Source organism: Falco rusticolus, chromosome 8, assembly GCF_015220075.1.
Source record: "Falco rusticolus isolate bFalRus1 chromosome 8, bFalRus1.pri, whole genome shotgun sequence".
Classification (NCBI taxonomy): Eukaryota; Metazoa; Chordata; class Aves; order Falconiformes; family Falconidae; genus Falco; species Falco rusticolus.
Window position 1 is genome coordinate 9718753 of NC_051194.1, and position 13221 is coordinate 9731973.

At 40.8% G+C, this 13221-nt stretch overlaps 1 protein-coding gene across 3 annotated transcripts in view; it reads right to left on the minus strand.

Moving 5' to 3' along the window:
* The window catches only part of RNF145 (ring finger protein 145), a 52495-nt gene that overhangs the window by 8367 nt on the left and 30907 nt on the right, over positions 1-13221 (minus strand). For all 3 annotated transcript variants that reach the window (XM_037396676.1, XM_037396675.1, XM_037396674.1), the window contains 3 exons: positions 10524-10615; positions 5416-5651; positions 1826-2001 (listed from right to left, as the gene is read on the minus strand). In XM_037396676.1, the coding sequence (XP_037252573.1) occupies positions 1826-2001; positions 5416-5651; positions 10524-10615 (504 nt within the window). The remainder of the gene's footprint in view (positions 1-1825; positions 2002-5415; positions 5652-10523; positions 10616-13221) is intronic.

Genomic DNA, 13221 nt, shown 5'->3' on the forward strand with positions numbered 1-13221 from the left:
CAACGCTAGGGTAAAGAACTGGCTGTCAGCCACAGGTGACACCTCCAGAAATCCCGACATGCACCATCCAAGGTAATTTACAGCCACTGCTGGAAACTGGCCCCTAGGCTAGGTCAGTATTTGGTCTGACCTAGTACAGCCACTCTGACCTTATGAAAATCAGACAGCTGTTCTGCACCCCCCCCCGCTGCTCTCACCTGAACTCCAGCTACACTGTTTTAAGCACTCATTACACTTAAAGGGTACAGATGCAGAATTCACTCACTTTCATGGAAGAGCACACCTTTTCTTCCATTTTGTTAAACAGCCAGCAGCACCACATTATTAACTGACCTGACAAGGTACTTCAGCTCCCTCTGAAGGGGTAAGAGGCTGTTAGTGGTATTACCTGAGTTCGTGTTTTTAAGATGCAGAACCATTTAGAATTTTTCTACTGTGACAGAGCTGAGAACATTGAGAACACTTACATAGCTTTTATCTATTTTTCCAATTTCAGGGAGAACTTCAGAGATCAACTGATATTCATTCACTCACAGATCAAGCCAACTGCAAGTCTGCAAAGCAAGTTCCCTGTTCTGCCACAAACAGAAATCTAATTATTTGGTGCAGAAATAAACTCAACTGATCTGCAAGGAAAAGAATCACTTCCCCCACCTCTGCTATCTGCTAAATGCAGCACTCTATTGCAACAAAACTAAAATTGCAGCAGAGGGGAACAGGAGGAAAAACTTCAGACACCACCAATGATTTAGTTAAACAGGTAACATAGTGCTTTTACATAATGCAGTGATGCTGTAAGCAATTTAATACTACATGCAATAAAATCTCTGGCATTTCTCCTTAATGATAATTAATTTTGACAGCTTACACTATCACACCATAGACAAGACATACACACACACAGAGGCAAGAAAAAGCCAAGCAATTGTAAAGTCTGATTGGAAACTGTAGTGATGATCAAGTTACTCAAAGAAATTGCCACCCAAACAGCAGAGCTAACAATGTATGGCCTCTAAAGAATATTTCCTGTGTTATCTGTGTGTTTAGACAACTTTTGCCTCTTTTCTCCCCATCCCAGTATTACACTATCTAATTTGTCTATCCTACCTCCTGCAACACACCCAGTTCCTCTCTGCCCTACACTCCTGCTCCCTTTTCTACGCTGTTTCTAGTTAAACAACAGCCAAAGGCAGATAGATTCCAGCCAGAAGCATCCCTCAAATGCTGCCTTTCTCTCAATAACAGCACTAACACAGGCCTCTCTATTTTACAATCAGTTTTAACAAAGCTTTTAGGAATCTGATAACCTTTAAGATCTTTACACCTCTGCCAAATTAACCTCTGGGCTCAAAAGTTACTTTGGGAGTTGGGTACTTTGGCTGCTTGGGTGACAAGGAGGTGTCTCACACCACAATGATGAAACAAGGCATGGAAGGCTCAGAAAGAGACATGATCATGAATAAGATACCAGCTGGACTGAACTTCAGCTGAAACATCTCAGACTTAAAAGCAACTTGTATACTGAAAACAACTTCTAGACCAAAGTGCTAATTATAGCTATTCCCTCATCAAAGGAGTATTTTGCTTTCTTTGGGAACTCTCCCACAGTTCTACTAATGCTGTCTGTTCTGAACGGGATACATGCCTGTGAAAGGCAAGCTTAACAGGGTTTGCATACACGGTCACTATGATAAGAACAAATATTTGTTGCGTATCCAAATGCAATAAAGCCAATCTACATATCTAGTCTCTAAAAGAATACAAACATTCATTTCAGAAGATAGTCAAAACAGAAAACCCAACTATTTGCAGACTAGTTAATTACCTTGTCAAGAAGAGGAAGAGGAGCCTCTCTCTTGAGGCAGGCTGGTCCCGTGTACTGAAATAGGAATAGATCTGAAGAGCAAATAAGACAAGCCAAAACACCATGAAAAGAACTGGGACGACCAGCTGGTTCCACAGAGACATCCCCAAAGCCAGGAGACCATACACCTCCACCACCTGGGCAAGACAGAAAAATGCAGTTTGTTACTGGTTCACAGCACCTATGATTTGATAACAAAAGGACAGTCAACAATGTAACTACAAGGAAGCTAAGGATAATTCACATGGCATCGGTCATCCCAAAGGAAAAAGAGGATGTACATCAAACTGCAGTTTGACAAAAGGAGGGCCCAGGTTCAGCAGTGGTGTGTTACCATTGTCCGTCTTGAAGCAGAGAGAAGTACTTGTTCTGCGCAGCAAACTATCAGACCAGCCCTTTCCTGTGAGTAAGTGGCTCGGAGCTGCTGACTGCAGCCCACTCACAGCCAGAGGGGCGACGACACATCTCCAGCTCATGTACAACCCTATCAGACCTTTTTGCTCAGCTTAAGTCACAGCAACATTGCTTTCTCTGTAGCTACTGCCAAGTCACTGCACACACTGGATACTGAAATGTAAGCCACATCACTTCAGCACCGTACATCTGCTTTGATGACCTGTTTTTAAGGAAAAACTTAATATCTCAGACATTTTATGTTTAAATACCTCAAAATCATGTACCAGACTCCTAACTGCTCCTAATCCACAAAGTGTTTTGAAATTAATCCTCAAATTATTTCAGAAGAGACTGAAGCTCAAATTACTTCTTTTGTATTGCAGAGACTAAGTTACAATGCAGTGGTTGCCAAGAAGCTGGAACTTCAAGTAGCTGGACTTAATACAAAAGGTCAAAAGGAAATCACTCTTAGCTACTATTTCCTCATCACCTGCTTCCCACGACATACAACCCCTAATGGCTAGCAAATTTTAGCGAACGCTAAAAAAGCTGCCTACTTAGGGCTCCATGACAAGCATGAGAGATATTATATTCATGGGACCCGCTGCAGGATGCTCTGTGGCTGATGGACAAGCAACACGCTGCTGGCAGGGATACAGTGCCAAGCTCCTGCTTTCAGCTTTGCACACAGACTTGTGAAGGAAGTGCACCTGCCCTCAGGAGGCTCCCTTGGCCTTACCCTTGGCCTGGGACCAACGCAAGCAATCCCATGCAGCTAGCTCCTGGCAGAGTGCTCCACCACATCGGAAAAGGGTCACGCTATTCTGATCATGTAGATTCATAACCATGAGGTATTTCATAACCATGAGGTATTTCTGGCTCCAAGTAGGCAGCCACGGTTCTGGACCTGCTTTTAAATTATACCATTATACACAAAGCTGCCTTGGCCCACCTGTTAGGGCTGTCTCAGGAAACACTCTGGTGTTTAATATCCTAATATTCACAAAATTTTTGCCACCGATAACCAAACCAGCAATCAAATCCAGCCTAAAATAGTAATAAACTCATAAACACCAGGATGAAGGCATCATTCAAAACTAACAACTGCACAAAGTTATAGCGACGGAAATATAAGTAGGAAAATACTCAAGACAAAATAGCAATATCCTCCTCTGGAATAAGCATACTAAGCTTGATTTGTAGTAGAGTTGCAAGCAAATATATGAATACATTATGAGACTTTTTTTTTTCCTGTTGTTTCAGGAACATAGGTAAAGAGCAGCAAGCTCTTTAGAAACAAAAATCCTGTTTCCCCATGTGTCAGTACAATACAAAAACCACTCTCACACAACTTTCAATTTCAACCCACTCTCTATTACATGCATTTAGAAAAGCAGCATACAATGCTCTATTACAAACCCAGTGCTCCATTATAAAGTTTCTGCTATTTTCTCTGTATTTCCAAGAAAAAAAACTTTATGCCCTCCACATAGAAAGTCAGGAGAAAGAGTATGATCAGTGCCCAAAGGCCACGTACAGGGAATACTTCTTCCTCATAACACTGTAATACAGCCTGGCATACAAAGATTTGAAATACTTGGGGGGGGGGGGGGGAGGGGGCCACGTTAGGGGAGACAAGCAATCCTAGAGATGAGGAAACTTGTGTAACAGCTATATTTAGAATACAGTTCTCACAAACAAACACCAACCCCCGCAACAACAACCAGCAAGAAACCACTACTTACCACCTCACCCCAGAATGTATTTTCAAATTAAAACTTCCATAAGATGCTGAAGTGTTTTAAACATAAGTGCCTAATTATAGATAGATACATGACTAAATCCACATCCAATCTGAATCTGACTTCAGGAAGCTAAACTCTGCATCCATTTACGCACAAGGAAAATGGAAGTGCTAGTTCAAATCTGTCGCCAGTCTTCGAGCTGCAAAGATGTGTAACTGTTTTACCCCAAATGTTACCACTCCAAGTAAACTGTAAGTATAATTTTCCTATTGTCACTGGAAAACAAGGATATTGAAGCTTTGCCCATTAGGTCATGAATAAGTTTTTAACCAGCAAATTTACAAGCTAGTTACAGATGAGATCAGACCATGCTAGGTGCTGTACAAACACAGAAGGATAATCCTGCTCCACAGACCAATTACATACAAAATAAATAACCAGACAGTAATGATCAGCATGACAAGCTGAGACCTTGGCACACCAGACACCTACTGCTGCCAAGTTTTTGTTTGCGTATTACAGATATGACAGCAAAGACGATTTAAAGACTGCTTTGAAAGAGCTTAACAAGTTTTCAGACTGCTACTGGACTGAAGAGCAGAAGGCAGAAAACCAATGGCTTGATTTGAAAAAAAAAAAAAACAAGTCCAGCAAGTGGTGAGCTGAAACTGCGGGTCAGTCAGAAGTCAAGCAAGCATCCATCTTTTTACACTGAAATATACAGAAAGATGCATACACACATACATTTATTTTTACACAAAAAACATGAGGTGATGTTTCTGTACCACTGACAAAGTGTCTTTTCAACCAAGTATATTATCAGATGTCAAAGCATTAACAAAATGGATACATGTTAGATCACTCTTCTCTGCTTCTGCTAACTCTTGTTAGAGGTCTCAGCAATGCTGCTGTTCTAAAAAAACACTACAGACCTTTCAAATCACTGTCTGCAAGTAACAATCAAAATCACCTTTAGTGTTACTCCCGATTTAACACTACCATAATTACAAATGCTCTTCATACCAAACGCTTTTCTTGAAATTAACAGCAACTACAATTAATGCATGGGGATTACCTTGCTCAGTTAATGAGGCTGCAAATACATTCCATTCTGCCACAGTTTTGTCTTTTACCCTGGACTTGGGAAGGACTAAGCTAAGTGGACGTGCACAGCTGGCCAGCAGCATAATTCAGGCTAATGTCTTAACTGCTCACCCATACAAATTGTAAGCTACCATAAACTGAAGAAAGAAGAAGCTATACACAGAAATAAATTTAGTTTGCTAAGAAAGCACGAGTGAACACACACACACAGAGCTGCACAGACTACCACCAAAGTATTTTCTTATTTCTTTCCTGCAAAAAAGGCTCAGGCCAAGGAAAATAAAATTTTTACGTTTGCTGTCTTACCTGGACAAGCTCTCTGTATGCAGATTTTGCCAAGTTATAGGGCACCAGAAGATTCGATGCCAGAAAGTAGAGAACTTCCAAACCAGTGAATATCATGGCAAATTTGTTGATGACGACAATCGTTTCCAGAGGGACCAGGCAAAGCCGCGCCAGCAGAGGGAGCATGTGAGCAGAGAACAGCCAGATCTGTTTGGTTTTCATGACGCAGGAGCAGATCGTACATACCACCAGCTGACCTGAAAACGCGACACAGGATTTTATAATCAAGCTGATTCTCCCCTTCAGGAAAAAAAAAATATGTATTTTAAAACTTTATCTTTCCACAACACAGTTATCAATCCAGCATATTATGACAGTTCTAACTAGGACATATCTGTTATGAAACCAGGCTCCTCCATGTCTTTTGCTGGGTCACAAAAGTTCCCATTTTCAAACTACGCAAAGTGCATGCTTTCACTTTAGAGATTAGCGAGATGTAAACCCAAACACATGCAGAATCATACTCAGATTAATATGAAATCCCAGGAATAAATCATGTAGAGGTTAACCCAACAAGTCATCTCGCTTTTCCTTGGCGCCCCCAGCTCAACTTAAATCCCATCAGTATTCGTACACACAGCAGCAGCCTTTCTGAAGCCCAGCTATGCTGCTACTTCATCCCCATCTATGCAAAAAAAGTAATCAGAGGTCCCAGATCGCTTTTAAAGCAACAATATTTACACTGTCAGGAGGAATTACTGGCCAAGAACAGCAACAGGAGAACAGCCAGGTCAGAAGCTGAGAGTTCAATAATTTCATAATGCCCTGAGGCAGCTGCTCAAAATTATCACTGAAGCTTGCAAGTGACAGTTAATTAACAACTAAATTATCTTTAACAGTTGGCAGGGACACAAGCACATCTCTCCCATGGACCCAGAGATCTGGAGGGTGGTATTTCTAGAGGAGACCACTCCAGTACAACTGCTCCCATTAGAATCACTGGAAGTTGTACCCTTTATCTCAGAGGAAATGGAATGGGGCAAAATGCACATTACCTGGATAAGAACAATTCTCACTCACCATTTTGCAGCAAGGAAAAAGTTTATTGCGTATTATTTAAAAGCAGAACCTTGTTCACCATCTATATTAGCTTACATCTGAAAGCCACAATACTTGGTACTAAACCCAAGCTCTTATGGTCTGTTTAGGAGCTAGCTCCACTAATGCTTGCACTTCACAAACCTTCCCAAAACCGGGAATCGGCCTTAGCAAAACACAGACTAACAAAATCAAGGCCGGTAACACCTCTAGGTCAGTACTAACCCCGTATGTTCACATAAGCTCACTGATCTTGTAAACCCTCCTGGATGGCTAAGGAGAGGAAGCTGCAAGAGGAGAAACAGCAATACCAGGATTTTGCTTTCATTCTGCCTAGCTTCCCTACCTAGGAACGGACTTTTGCTTTCAAAATAACTGCAACTGAGCTGAAAGCCATTTCTGACCTCTACTACTTAAGCATACAAAGTTCTTCCTCCTTCACACTGTCCTCTTTCAAGTTTAAGTTCTACTGTCAAGTTGCTAGGTATATTTTTGAATTAGCAGATGTCTTTTCAGAACAAGCACCCTTGCTCTCATAGCAAGACGCTATCACAGCATACTGGGTCTTAAATGCCTCAGAGAAAGTTACTCCACTAATCTTTTTAGAAGTTCAGACTCCAGCCCTGAAGCATTCTCCCTCTGCTTTGTTGTTCTCTGCCCACACACACGTTGCTACAACCCTATTTAAGATACCACCAGCACACTGCTGTGCTGTAATATTCAGGAGCCTGGCACAGTCGGCTTGCGAGGATTTCTGCGACTCATGGTAACTAAGGCAACCCAGCTTCACACAAAAAGGGATACAAATACCAGTATCCAATATGTTCTTCAGGATTTAGTAAGTGTCATCAGCTGAAATAAAATATTGCGACATCGCCTTAATCCAGCGCTCTTTGGGATGACTCTGGAGCTCTCCAATCACAAAATACGACCTCTGACTTAACTCTCATCTCACACAACAGCAAAACTTGCTTTCCTCCAACAATGATGTGCCAAGTATGCTGCTAAACTCTGACTCTCACACCTTTTTAATTTCAACACCGATCAAAGGCTACTTGTCATGGAAAGGAGAGCTGTACACCCAAGGAAAAACACGAAGCACTTTCTCTGGAGGTCTCAGTCTCCTTCCTGAAGTCTGCACCCTGTCAATTCTCAACTCCTTCAGGAAGGGTCTGGAAATGTCTCCAATGGAGCTTTTAGTGACTGGTACTTCCCATTTCAAACGGGGGTAGCAGCTCCTTAGCTCAGGACAGAAAAAGCTCTCTCTGCAGGAAATCATAGTTTATCTCCAAGCAGGGCTGTACACTATCCGTCAGTCTTCACAGAAAACACAGCAGGACCAGTCAGAAGAAATTATTTTGTACCTCATATCAAATCATTAAAAGATTTTAACACTATCTGCTAAGACTAGCGAATCCAGCTGAATGTTTGCACTCTGAACTTAAATGCTGTGGACTGAAAACAGCTAACGAACCTGGCAGCTGGAATCCTCCTGCAGGACATCAGGCTCCTCTGCTAAGGGATGAGGCAATAAGGAAGAAATCTATTGCCTTAAGTCCCTGCCCATTCTTTTCCCTTCCCAAATCCTCTACAAATACATCAAATGTTGCTGACAGGTAGCCAAAAGCCTCTCAACTTGTAACCTAATGGAAAATGTGCAAAGAAAAGCCCATGCAGTACAGCCACCATTCAAGCCACCGAGTATGGAACTGTCTTTACTTTCTTTACTTCATTCCCAGTTTTAAAAAGCTGATGTTAACAAATTCCCTGGCTACACCAACCTGAAAGTTAATATACAATCCCATTATTGTGCATTAAGAAAAAGCAAGTAAGTCTTCACGGTACCATCACTTCCAAACCCATGCAGCTTTGTAACACTCACAGCTGACATGCTCACAAAGTGACACGCTCATCCAAGGGGCAGTCTTCAAAGACATTTATTTCTTCCACCCAGCACTTAGGAATGTATTAGTAACCCTAATCAACAGTCATCAGACTGAATTAGATGAAGGGGAAGAAATGACCACAAGAGCCATTCAAATAGCACTAATGAATAAAAGCATTAACAAAGATCACATTTGTGAACCAGCTGACATACCATACATCATCCCCTGAACTCTGACCAGAACTTTTAGGAACCGGAGCTGTATCAGGTAGCACCATTTATTCTCCCGTGCACCTGCCCCAGTGCCTTTGGCAACAGTGCTGCAGCACAACACTCTGGCAGAACACGTAAGGAAAATACAGAGCTAAGCACCTGTATATTCATTTTACTGTGAAGATGACACAGTTCAGTGCAGTACACTCCTGAGATGTGGCAGACTGCACTGGATAAATACCCTTGTATATAAGAAATTTGAGAAAGTATTTCATATTTATACAAAACATTCTCAAGCCTCACAGCCTACTGTCACAGGTCTTCCCCAAAGACGACTGCTTGCCATCAAGATTAAAATTACACTTCCAAGCTGCTTAAAAGAACAGGGGAAATAATGGGTATATTAAGTATGTTAATGTACACACATTTGCTAGTACAGTCAGACACCTACTTCCGAAAAAAGAATTACAAGAAGGGGACACTTTAGTCTGACATCTGCTACAACCCAAAACTGTACTGGATAGAAACAGTATTATCTTTTTCTCACTTATTTTTAGTTCATATTAAAACCTGGATGAAGCATAATGGGTTTGACTCTTAGTTTAGTTTCTGTTTAAGTGTTACTGAATGACACAATGCCTCCTGACCTCTTCCTGCCCAGGTCTGCCTTCTGCTTTGTGAAGCTCTCTGAGGGATTCTGCTTTATCATGGGACCCTGCATTGCACCCGACAGAGATTCAAAGGACTGATTACAAACATTTTGTTACAGAAACACGCTAAAGGCTTTAGTTTGGTGTCACTGGACAAGACATCTAGAAATTCAGAAGACAGAAGAAATGATACCTAAAGATTTCCTTCCCATGAAAAATACCTATGTTATTTCTATTAAAACAAAATAAAAAGCAAAGACAAATGCCATATTTCAAAGTAAGGATCCAGGCAAACTGGAGATGCATATATTCTGGTAGACCTAACATATTGTAAAGAAGTAAACTCATTTATATCTGCCAGTAGCAGCTGCAAGTAAACAGAAAGCAGCTGAATTTTGCCAACAGTACATGGCTGACTAAATCTGTCAATAATCTGATGAAAACCATAGATCTTAGTGAAAAGAATTAAGGAAGACTCTTCTTCCAAGCTTGTCTCAGGCTTAATTTTAATACACACATAGTGTGCGTATATTCCAATATCCTCTCAGTAGAACATATGGTATGGTGTAGCAACCTTAACACTGAATTTATTCTCTTCCAGTCAAAGTTCAAAGGGTAAGGCAACGGTCTAGAAAGTCCAATTCTTCAGGATTTATTTGGGATCTTTAGATATAGAAGTTGTCTCTGCCATTAATCAAACAATTTAAATGTAGCTTTGACTTGTAACCCTTTAAGTCTTTAATCAGAAATATCCCTGGGACTCCACTAAAAAAATTAAAAGGAAAAAAAAAAAAAAAAAAAAAGGGTGGCCTGTAGTCCCATGCACACACTCACAAATCTATTTCACCAGGGTTTTTTGGTAAGAGAATGATAGTGTTCATCTGTAAGGCCAATGAAAAATAAATATTTGTACAATATTTTCATTGACAAAAGCACTACAAATACATGTTATTACTGAAATTTCTACAGTACTTTCCACCTAAAGATTACTGTAAACAATCCAGTCCTGAGTCAGATTGTGAGCGAGAAGAACATAGGGGCAGAGAATGACAAACAGACCTAGAAAATAATTCAAAGCTGCGAGTATGGGAGTATTGGTAAAGTGGCATATAAAAAGCCAGACAGGATACACCTAGCCTCCCATGCCTCTTCATATTAATAAGAACTGCAGCTACTAAAGGTGGTAAGAGAGATTTGAAACCAAGAGATAAAACGTGTGCAGTTTTCAATGAGGAGAATTAAGCAAAGGTCTCTCCTGCATCACAAATATTTAAAGCACTTACCTACTAAAGCAGTCATGAAACGATTCATAGAGAGAGGTTCCAAGTACATTGGCCCTTCATACCCTGATTCCAATTCACTCCTCACATAATCCCTAAAAAAGCAAATCCACAAATAATTAAGATCCATCCGATCAGACAAGAAGCAATTTATTCATTTCCATACGTATGTAACTTCGGTGTATGTCACAGTCAATTAACTACATTACAAAAAGCAGTATTAACACTACTGTTACAGCAGCCTCACTGATGTAAGGATCTGAGGCATGACTTAAGCGAGAGTAAGTATTATTTGTAACCAGACTCACTGTCATAGCTGTAAAAATCCTTTGGGACATCCAAGCTGCTCTTCAGAGCGTGGCCTGAAACTGCTTATTGACAAAGCCTCTTAAGCACCATTCCAATTTTAAGTATCCTTATTAAGTATTCTTCTTCCTAATAATAATTTCTTTTCCCATCAGCTCCACGGGAAAAAAAACAACAAAACTAAATTGAAAGCTTGACAGAGAGGTCTCCGACTTTAATGCTTATAGTATTTTGTACTTAATTTCTTTGCACTGAATTAAAAAACAGGTATAGAAGAAAAGCGACACTCATGGACTAGTCAAGAACAGAGTTGCTTAGTAATCCTTTTATCCAATATGATTCAAAAGTTTAGTTCTATCCTGCAAAACCTGGGGAACCCACCAGATAGCCTCAAACCGACAGACTGCTATTGACAGACACAGTAAGATAGTCTGACAACCTGACAGGGTGTTTGTAATTTCTCTCAGAAAAGGCTGGCGAGGAGGGTGGGCTCACGCAACCAAAGAAAAAGGTAAGAACCTGAGGAGCCTGGGCATTTTTCTTCAGTTGGTGATCATCTATCAGCTCTGCCTTCAAGCAAGCTAACACATGCAACAGCAATGGAAGTCAAGCATGACCTTCACACTAAGAGCAAGCGTCTTGCACTTCCAGAAGGCAATCCCGAACAGCACAAAAGTAATTCTCCAGTGGCTTCTCTACTCCCTGCCACGAGACAGCAGGCTGTACTCGTGACCCCTTACATCCAGATCCCCAGCCCCCTTTTCTGCCTTGCCCTGTGACCTTTCAGCCTGCACTCCCAGGATGGCTGCTGCTCCACCCCGCTGTAACACTACTAACTCTGCACCAGCAGCACAACAAAGCCTGTGGCTCCTATCTGGCTGATACTGTCCAGTCACATCTAGCTGCATCACATCCTGGGAATGCCAGACAGACACACTTCATCTGACTCCATGTGGAGCCAGCGGAGTCTGTTTGCTCAAGGGGCATGGAACTTCATTTATTATGTATTTATTTATATCAGTGAGGCAAGCCACACTTGCTGGAACAGATGCAGTCAAAGTACTGGAATCCACAACCAATACAAAGATTGCTCTTTTTATTTCAGCGCAGAAAAATATACAACTCAGTACTACTGGAAACATTCACTTCTTCCCAGAAATGTGGAAATACACGCTTCTTCTAGTATTAGCTTGCTAAGTCAAGCTAAGGTATTCACAATTTCATTTGCAAAAAAAAATCTCTGGAATTCAAGACATAAATCTCAAAGTACTAAAACAAACACTTCAAAGCCTGTTCTTCATAGCTGACAGCCCTGCCTACTCACTGCAGCTTTTCAAGTGTCATAGTGTATGCAAGGTATGTTGAAATGGGTTCTTTAGACTGTAACCTACAATTAAAAACACACGAGGATTGAAAAGGTACCCAAGATGACTGATTCTAGATAGAACTTTCCCCCTTTTTATCAAGGTATAGCTAATCACAAGTGTTTTTTCCACCTCCCAACACCCATCCAGATGTAATCTTTGGGACACAGTTGGGTATTTATTTTTATATGAACCTTCAGAAAACACCTTCTGAAAGCGTTAGCAACACAAACAGGATAAGCCATCAGAGTTACAAAGGGAGAAAAAATTAACACCATTTGCAACATGCTGAAGATGGCTTTTTGTATTAGCAGTATCATGCTCCATCCTCACATTTAAGGCATAAACATTGGCTATTTCTAAACTACTGGAATGAAAGCAGTAAAGACATCATCAAGTTTCCTCTGTATCTGTTAGGAAACAGGATACCAACTGTAGGAAGATGACCTTACACAACTTAGCTAAGCCATACCAATAAAGCTGCATTTACAGTTGCTTCCTCAACACCAGGAACACGCATGGAGATGGCCCAGATTCCTTTAAGCTACGTTTCTTGCTGTTCTTTATCTGATTCAGTCATCTGCATGGAGGTCTGTACTTGGCTTAATTCTTTTAAGTAATTCTCATTAATTTTTAGGCCTATCAGCTCAGAGAAGCAATGCTTTAAGATCTCCTAAATTTTTTAAACAGTATTTGTAGATGCTATCTGAATAAGGAAAGTCAAAGCAATGATTCTCTTATTACCAGTACAAAACACAAGGATCTTTTGGCACAGATGCCAATCAGAAGAGGCCTCGAACAGCTGCAGTGCCATACAAGATGTTGAGAAGAGCAAGTGCCTGCACTCAATTTTGATCAATTAAAGCTGTATTAAGCTGCAGCTTTTACATTTGAGAACTGTTCACTTTACTGCAGAAATGTAAGAAAACAAGAATGCTAAAATGATTATTTACTTAGTTAATGAAACGACTGAAACTACGTTATTACTTTAGAAAATTAGGATCTAAGAAAAAAAGCCCAGATGACACTGC